Genomic DNA, 9,862 nt, shown 5'->3' with positions numbered 1-9,862 from the left:
TAGTTCGATAACACAGCTATCACTAAAGAGGTTATAGTACTGTTTGCAACGCATACTGGTTAAGTCTTGGGCGGATAAGTGATTAATATTGGTTGATTCTAGTGAGTCGACTGAGGGAGTTGCATAGGTTTTAGCTTTCTGTTTTAAATCGGGTGGAATAGCAGCAATCAGCTGAAAGTAGTGTAGATAATTTATCTTGATCCTGAATTTACTTTGGAATTCGTCGACTGTTAAGAAGTAACCGATTAGATAGATGATTGGCTTCTCTAACATATGAGCCAGAACTGTTTAAAAAGTCCTAAAACATACTATTTTGCTCCGCAATCTCAACGAAACGACTTGTAAAAAGCCTGTGCTACAATATTTTTGAAATGTGGGGAATGTAGCCTTAAAATTGTTGTTTCAGAGAAAAAACCTTTACGGGGGAGTGGGTAGAACTACAGGAAAAACTAAAGGAAAAACCACCTTTAAGCATTCAAAGTGACTCCCTACGGGCGAAACTGTTCATGTAAATTAACATACCTAATATTCGCTCCTTTAAATTTCAACACTGAATTTTTCCTTTCACTTGATAATGAGGGCAAGATGTCCTCGAAACGTCGTGTAATTAACTTAGTATCTCTTTTCTTTTTGTTAAGTTCTACATCTAAATCGTTATTAATCACGAAATAAATAATCGAAACAAATAACTATAGTCGAGATACTAAAGTTTAGTCTTAAGGGCCCAGTTGTTCCTAGCCAGATTTAGCTAATCCTTTTCCAAAAGATTCTCAGCCCTCCATTTGGAATAAGACTTTTTGATTTACTTCGGCATAAAATTAGATTGCTAAAGGCCTTTTTGAAGGGCAAAAGACGACGGTCTCATTTCCATGCAACCATGCCTTAACCAGCGCATGTGATCACCTTGACCGTCTAGATTTTTGCATGTTTCCATGCAAAACTCTAGACGGTCAAGGTGATCACATGCGCCGGTTAAGGCATGGTTGCATGGATACGAGGTAACTCACCTGGAAAAAGTCATTTTGGATTTCGTAAAGTGGCGCTCTGCGCATGAACAGAAGGTAAAGCCACTGACAAAGGTTAAACTTTAATCCGTTTCATCAGTCCCGTGTGATTGCAGTCTTGGGCATGCATGGAAAATTTGTAGTGTTCGTAACTGGAGTTGAACCTTCTGTTCACCGGTTCAAATGCTCCACTACGTACTTAGCTACAGTACAGGAGAGTTGAATATGGGTGCTTATCTTGAGAGCTGAAGTGGGACAATCGAAACACAGTTGATTTACTAGGCAAAAACCCTTATAAAGTTACAGATTTTCAAACATCGAGAATAGGGAGGAAATGCCAGAAATGAGACTTGATTTCATATTCATTTACATGTAATAGCATTACAAGACCCTTGGAACGGAAGTGAATGCCAATGAAGAGCTGTTCCCCAAAATAATTACTGTCCTTTCGGGACTTAAAGAAATGTATCTTTATCAGGGATAGTAACACTTGCATATCAAGGCAAACCTCCAAATTATGCAAACTGCAAGACTCTACCAGTTTGTTGCACCACTTATGCAAGTATGATATTAACACAATAATAAACCAGTTAAGAAAGCGTCCTGCATGTCAGGATGAAACGAACATTTCATTTTTTCGTTTTGTTCGGGCTCTTTTTTTCCCATTCTAAATATTTTGTATTTTTTAACATTACGTGTACTTTTGTTCGGATGCGCACCCATGTTATTTTAGAAACGCATTCAGTTTTTTACTACTTCCTGTTATCAAATAGTGCAAGGAACTTACAGCCGTGTAATCTGCAGGCGTGTTCATCTCACTTGTGCTGGCTTCCAGATCAAATAAATCTTGTATAGAAACACAGTCTCAGTGCTTCTACTGAAAACGAAGACATGCCACCACGTGGATTAGAGGGAGTTGTTAGTTAACTTTTTCAGGGTTAAATTTCCTGTGTCGTGAACATTCACTTTGTTGCTTGCGCAACTTTTCTATAAGGCCCTCACTTACTCATGAAAGGGCACAGCTGGAGCAATGTACTGGGAAAACTAGTGTGGCACAAGGAAATTAAAACAGTTAGGATAGCAAAAACTTTAGATCATCTTCGCTTTCTCTTGACCAGCTCTACTGAACGATCTATAAGCACTAAGTACTGCATTATCTAATAAAGTACGTATTTGTACAAACACATAGTCTGCATGTACATTGCAGACTCTTACACTAAAGGGCTAATATCCAGCTCTTACCCGTTCAGGGCACTTCCCAAGCATAACCGAAAAAAGTCTATTGTTTGTTTTGTCACAATCTAATATTTACATGAACAAGCACCTGGTATTTTGGTAAGAAATTTCCTGCAGGCCAGGTAGTTTTCCTCGTCTATGGTTGCTTTCAGGTTAATTGTCTCCAGGCCGAGTTTAGTCTTCATTTCATCAGTCACAAGGTATCGCTCTGCCACTTTATTGAGGTGACCAGAGAGATAATCATTCCACAGATGCTCAAGACTTCTTAAGGTAGGACACTCCAAAGTGATTTCAAGAGAGCCCACCTTGACAGCCATTAAGGATACCTCGTAGGCTTTGTTGATAAATTTAGTCAAGTCTCTCACTCCTTTTTGTTTATTTGAGGAATAGTCACGGCATTTTACAAACTCTTGAACTTGGGGTATTAAAAACTTGTAGACTTTTTCCCCTTCTTCTTTAGTTAAGTCTGATACATCAATACGCAGCTTGATAAAGTTGTCTGAAAATAAGATTAGACCTTGTAAATCTATGGTGATCAAAATTAATTAATGGCAACCATAGTAGATCAAAATTTATGTTTTATTTTAGGCTTTCTGGGTGGTCGTCTTTAAAAATAACAAAAGTAATGCCAGTCTTTTTTCTACTTGTACTCTAAGTTATACAGTAATGTCTGGGTGCCATGGTACCCTAAATTGGGACTCTGCAGAGTACAATTTCGGATAAAATTGTCCAATCAGAATCAACTGATTATTTTCAGTATACGTTTGTTAACCATAAGAAAAATCGATGAAAACCAGAAACCTTGCCATTGTGCATGCACTTTCCTCTTGCTCAACACAAAGATAAAAACTTGATTAGTGCATGTTGAGAGGGAAAGGAACGGATTCATGACGTTACATGTAAATGCATTTTTTATTGGAACAGATCAGTTCATACAAACACTGAGGAGCAATACTGTTAAGACTGCAAACTACATGTAAAAGTGACTCTAGTACATGTATATGCCTTAACAAAAAAATAAATGAACTGCAAAAAATGCTGATTATTAAATGCCATCTCAAGTAAAGTTAATAATGTATCACTGTTGACCACGTTCAATGTAGGCTTAATAAGAATTTGTGAAAATTTCACAGTTGATAGAGCAACTAAAAAGGCAAAAGTATTTGCATTTCACTGGCTTCACAAAAATGTCCCATCTTAAGAATCCTGAAAATTCTGTACAAAGCAAATTTAATGCCAAGTGAACACATCCGAGGCACCAAGAATTAGAATGAAAAGATGATTTTGACAAGTTCGACAATCCTAGACATGGTGGCCGTCAGGCATTGAAAAGTTCGACAATCCTAGACATGGTGGCTGTCAGGCATTGAAACAATGTATTGAATTTTCTTTTTGGCTATCTTGTCGCTTATTTTATTTGATGTACCTTAAGCTTTATCACTTGCTGTTGGAATAATCCAAATTCCAAATATCTTTCTTTGTATGAGGATCAGCTCTCCAAGCATTTGTTTTATGGTAATTTAATAGGTTTTTGACAAAAATTCAAAATTGTGGTACCTAAGGAAGAATGATCCTTTTGACCTTCGCTCATGATAATCTAATCAGGTATGGTCAAGTCAGCTAAATCTCAACATACACTGTAGCTTCAGCTTTCATATCTCATGCTATATTAACCATTAGTAATCAGAGGTCTAAATCAAGCTATAATCCTTGACAAATTGATAAGGGAAATTGAACCTTTTTTAGGGAAATACATGTATGTGACGCAAATAATATTTCACGGCAAAACTGTCCTTTCCATACTCCCCCTCCCCACCTCAGTCAATGTTGAATGAATTTCCTCAGCGCATTCAAGTACTTCTTCCTATGACATGACCTCATTTGGGGCCAACACTGACAGGGAAAGGGGGAGAGGGGGAGAGTGGTAGAGGATTGAGATAGTAAAGAGAATAGCGAATGGCGAATACAGAATAGCGTACGTCTAGTGTCCCAATGTAATTTGTCTAGGATTGTTGTTTCGTGCTTACTGAAATCTCATCATAGTGCCCATCACTCTAGTGGCTCAAAATAATGTTAAAGCTGGCAAGAACTACATTTATGTCCCAAGCTTTGCACTCAAAAATCTCAGTACAACCTAACAATACAATAAATTAATTTGCTCCTTTCTCCCATCACTAAAATGCTTGTATGTGTCTTGCTGGGGGCTTAAATTGCAGATGTCAAACTTTATGGGAGATACACCACTTCACAGTGTAACTGATCATATGACGTACGCTGGTAGAAAGATTATTGACAAAGGGACAGTTTTTCTGAAACAGCTAGCTCACACTGGCACTGCTAAAATTTCCTACCTCCAAATGCACACAAAGAACGTTCCTCTCTAGGTGTTCCAGAAACTTTCTTATCCTTTCTTTTCCCCCCTTTCTTCTTATATTTAGACACTTCAGGCAACTGTGGGTGTGATCTTTGATTTACCTCATTTGCATCCATTCCTGCAAAGACCAAATACGTTAATTTCTGATGATTTGAAAGTCCTAACGGAGGGACAGTTCCTCTTTGGAGATGCAGTTCACAATTTTGCTGCAGAGTAAATCATTTTCATACAAAACTGATGTTAACTTTCAGAGAGGTTCAGCTGATGTTCTCTTATACCTGAAAATGAGTCTTAAATGTGATTGAGCATGCATGTATGTTAGAGAGAGGTCCACTGCTTTTAACCATGCAACATTTACTCTGTTTTGTTAAAATACTAAGTGATTAATTAAAAGTGCTTTTACCTATTTATGGTAGCATTCACTGCTAATGACTGTAGTCAGTTTCCTGTTACCCTTTTGGGAAATGTTTAAGATACCGGTATTCAACTTTTCATGACCATGCACGTCTCTTTGTGAATAAGGAAAGCCACAGTTTCCATTGCCTTCATGTGCAAAGTACCATTTTTGTATCAGACAAGTGATAATTAATTTAGCATTAATTTATTTGCAGCCAATATTACTCTAGAGATAAAACAGGAATGATCAAGCTTAAGCAAGGAAAGGTTATTTTGCCTTCCATACAGTTACGTGAAGTTAATGTAATACCTGGTAGCTTATAAGGAAAGTTTGATATGTTGACCAGTCTGGTCACTCACCGGATATTATCCTTCCACTAATTAAAAAGAGCAAATTACTTTAATTTGTAGTATCAAATTGAGAGCTTTCATGCTCTTTTCCAACTCTTATTTTTCGTTGACAATTTAACTTACACAAGGTACAATGTACTATATTAACCACTCCAACTGACAGACTTATTTGATACCTGTTTCTTCATTAAGAATAATGATTTGGAATCAGTTGTTGACAGTGATAATTCAGTCAAGTTGTGATCTCTTCACACACTGAATTTGATACTCTAATAAAGCAACTGGACCATTTAGTATCCCAGTTGTTCTCTTGAACTTTATTTCTTACTCCCTTGCAATTCTTTTTAATTGCTCGTTCACATCAGGCACTGTTCCTGATCATTTCAAAGTGGCATATGTTATTCCAGTTTATAAAAAAGGCTCACCACTTTTGGTAACTAATTATCGTCCTATCTCATTATCATCTATGTTTAATAAGATTCTTGAACGACTCACAATACACAATAGATTAATTAAGTATTTCGAACAATCATTTGTTCTCTTTGACCAACAGTTTGGATTTCGTTCCGATCATTCTACAGTTCATGCCCTTGTTCTTATCGTAGATAAAATTCAAAAAGCTATTGACAGTAAGAATTATTCCTGTGGTATTTTTATAGATTTGTGCCAAGCCTTTGATACTGTTGACCATCATATCTTACTCGACAAACCGGAATTCTATGGTATCAGGGGCATTGGACATGAATGGTCTTCCTCCTATTTGTCTAATAGGAGTCAATTTGTTTCAATAGGCCCTATAGATTCAGGTTCAAAACAAATTTCATGTGGGGCGCCACAGGAATCTGTACCGGGGCCTTTGTTATTTTTGATAAATGTAAATGATCTTCATAAATGTTCCAATGTACATTGTGTATATTATTCCTTCCTTTAATTTGTAGTATCACCTTGAAGGCTTTCATGCTCTTGTCCAACTCTCAATTTTGTGACATTTTAACTTACAGTCACTGTGACGATTGTACTACTGTATAAAATTTAATAATTTCAAAATGACAGACTTAATTGCATTACAAATTGATACTTGTCTTTACACTGGGATGTGGAATCAGTTGTTGACCATGCATCCCAACAGTGATAATTCAGTCGAGCTTAAAGAGGCTGTGTCATGGCAGTGCAGTTCACTGTGTCATTTAACCATTTACTCACCCCTTCTCGCTACACACCTTAATGCTAACTTAGAAATTACTTTTAAACAGCACAAACCAAAGCTTTGTGACAAAACAAAAATTTCTGTGTAGTTAAAGCTATAAACAACTGAGATCAACTTTGAAAAATGGGGTAGGCTAAACAGTTTTCAAAAACCCCAATTACATTCCATTATAATCTTCTTCCATTTTGCCCATTCCTAGCTGCATCCTTTTGTATTGCTGTTTCATTTAAACCTTCCTGCATTGTTTTAAGTAGTTCTTTTTATGTTTTGCTTGATGTGGATGCCAGTTTCCAGTCGTTGAATTTGACTGAATTCTGTGACAGTTCTTTTAAGATAATTTTTATACAACTGTACACCTGAAAATCACACAATTTCTCTTTCATACTGGTGATTTATTGTTATATCAACAGGCATGACTACCGGTAATTATGACATTGATTAATAGAAATACTATTTATTCAACCTAAGTTGCTCTTTACAAGGATTTAATTAATCCAGTATTCTCTTCCACATTCATTATCATTGTTTCAATCAAGGATTCTCGGATTTCTCAGTACTTAAGCAAAGCATCTACTTATGAAGGCCAAGGCCATGTTGCCCGTCTTCAAAACAACAAACTCCAAAAACAGCTCCAATTTATGATTCCCGAGGTTAAAAACACGCAGAATCTTTGGAATAAATGTGGCAAATTACTAGGAGGTTACGATGGTATTCAAACCAGACGACTCATGCAGTCTAGAGCAAAATTCAGACAAGCTATTGATTCGCGGTATGGAACCCACAGAACAAAGCAAGCCAAGTGAGACACTTCTCTCGGCTAATTATCATTGTCATCATTGTCATTGAAGAAAGGCCAGACCGGGCATTACTAAACCACAAAACACCAAAACAGCGAAACAAAGCACCAAAACACCATGTGTGACCCCACCATTCATTGAATACTAACCGACAAAGGTTGGATTTGAGATTAAATATCGTTTTAGGCCTAAAATTAGGCATGGTGTTTGGTGCTTTGTTTCGCTGTTTTGTTGTTTAGTAATGTCTGGCCAAACCTTACCTAATTCCTTGCTTTTAGGCCTAAAATTAGGCATGGTGTTTGGTGCTTTGTTTCGCTGTTTTGTTGTTTAGTAATGTCCGGCCAAACCTTGCCTAATTCCTTGCTTACTGAAGCCTCAACACGGTGCCCATCACTTTAGTTGCTCAAAACATGTTATAAGCATTAGCTGGCAAGAACTATGGAAGTTGCAAGCTTTGCACTCAAAAATCTCAGTACAACTTAACGTTACTGTAAATTACTGCTCCTTCTAATTCCTCCTGTCACTAAAATGCTCGTAAAATGTGTCTTACAACAGGCTTAGATCCCAGATGACAAACTTAATGGGACTTTATTATAAATGACTGACCATATACCATAATTGTACAGCGTACATTGGCAGAAAAGAAATTGACAAAGGGACAGTTCCTCTGAAACAGCTAGCGAAGGAAGTTCCTCGCTAGATGTCACTGCCGGTATTAAACTGTGGCTTTGATCTTTGTCTTATATCTCATTAATGCATCCACTCCTGTAAAGACCAAATATGTTTACAGTTTACTTGTGGAAAATAATCCTTTCTGCTGATTTGAAGCCCTATCAAAAGGGCTGCAGGGTCCATCATTTTCATAGAAAACCGATGTTCACTTTTAGTGAGGTTCTGCCAATGTTCGTTTACAATGAATATCTGAAAATGAATTCATGTTGCGCATGTAAGTCTAAGAGAGGTCCACTGCTTTTAAACCATGCAACACCCAATCTGTTTTGTTAAAATCTAACAATATTAATTAAAAGTTTTTTATCCATTTATGGTAGCATTCACCGTGAATATAATCAGTTTCCTGTTTCCCTCTGAAGACATTTTTTTAGATTTTCAGCTTGTCATAATAATAATGATAATCTTTCTTACCAAACTTGCAAAGAAATATACGAATGGTTAACATGCAGTGATCTACTTTTCAATAGATCTCTCTGTGAATAACAAAAGCCACAGTTTCCATTGCCTTGTGCAAAACATTATTTTTGTGTGGGATACCTGTGGTATCCCACACTATTGCTATCTAGTATGTAAACTGCTAACTAGCTACAGTAGCTAGCTAGGCCGACGGTTACCTGATACTGTTTGACTGGGATTGAAGTTTTAGTGATTGGAAAGTGGCCAGCATATTCATTTGACAACATTTGGCTGGATACATCCAGACTAAACTATTACTCCACACTGTTTAACTGAGAACGAAGTTTAATCACATAAAAAGTGGTCAGACAACTGACCACATGTCTGACACGTACAGTCGCAACACCAAAGACAAATAAGATATGTTTTCACGATACTCTTCGCTCCTTCTGATGAAAGGCAGCTTTGACAACATACATGTAAAAACATCTATTTTGATTGAAAGTTGAATACAATTCTTGTCAAATAATTCAATAGAGGTCTTGATTTAAATTCAATAGAACGCTCACAGAAAGCAGCAGAAAACACGTTATCTGTGGAAGATTTATGACGTCACATGCTAGGCAACCGAAATGATCATATTTCATTGAATCATGTTTCATACCACAACATTCGGCGAATTAGCTAGAAGGCCATCTGATATTTCAGAGCAACGTTGTGAGCTTTCTTTGGCAGCGTGGAAAGAAACATTCTTTACCTTTTTTATACAATGTTCATAACATTAACTAACAGCACTTATCAAAAAAAGTCAAACAAAAAAGTAGTTTTTGAGCTCATTTCACATTCGGTGAGCCGATCTGTAATTTGCATATTTAATGTTCATCTGACCTTGTGAGAAAATTCTAAAGTATTTTTTATCAACGATACTGCCTCAGTGTCTGTAATTATCAATGAAACGGCCGAAGTTAAATCCAAAGCACCAGTGAAAGCACATATCATGACGTTCGCTAAATCTGAGCAAATATTTGGTTGAATTACACGTCTTGTTGGCTCTAATGTGATTTTACACTGATCAGTGGTTCAAATGATGACCTCGCATTGATGTTGACTGTTGCTATCACTTCCCTGCCGCAATCGTGTTCAGTATAAATTACTTTACATGTATATACATATGTATGTTTTCAGCCTTATTTATTCATACCCATGCATCACTCATCTACTCGACCAGTTCTTAGCTTTGTACTGTGGCATCCCACACATGTAGTCTAAAAGGCTACATGTACCTATTTGTATACAAGACAACAATAATTAAGCATTACAAATTAATTTGTAGCCAAGCTTAGTCAAGAACTAAAACATGAATGAGCCA

The 9,862-nt window shown here is 36.8% G+C and overlaps 1 protein-coding gene across 2 annotated transcripts in view; it reads right to left on the bottom strand.

Annotated features, from left to right (window-relative positions):
• Nucleotides 1-1,247: 1,247 nt before the first annotated feature.
• LOC137985055 (uncharacterized) overlaps nt 1,248-9,862 on the bottom strand; it is a 21,537-nt gene continuing 12,922 nt past the window's right edge. Inside the window, exons 5-7 of one of the 2 annotated variants that reach the window (XM_068832495.1) lie at nt 4,592-4,732; nt 2,329-2,739; nt 1,248-1,881 (exon numbers count right to left, since the gene is read on the bottom strand). In XM_068832495.1, coding sequence (XP_068688596.1) covers nt 1,841-1,881; nt 2,329-2,739; nt 4,592-4,732 — 593 coding nt within the window. In that variant the 3' untranslated portion in view covers nt 1,248-1,840. The remainder of the gene's footprint in view (nt 1,882-2,328; nt 2,740-4,591; nt 4,733-9,862) is intronic. The other variant, XM_068832496.1, reaches the window with a different exon arrangement.

The sequence above is a fragment of the Montipora foliosa genome, chromosome 14, assembly GCF_036669935.1.
Source record: "Montipora foliosa isolate CH-2021 chromosome 14, ASM3666993v2, whole genome shotgun sequence".
Lineage (NCBI taxonomy): Eukaryota > Metazoa > Cnidaria > Anthozoa > Scleractinia > Acroporidae > Montipora > Montipora foliosa.
Note: the sequence above shows the minus strand (reverse complement) of the source record. Positions and strands in the feature narration are given on the sequence as shown.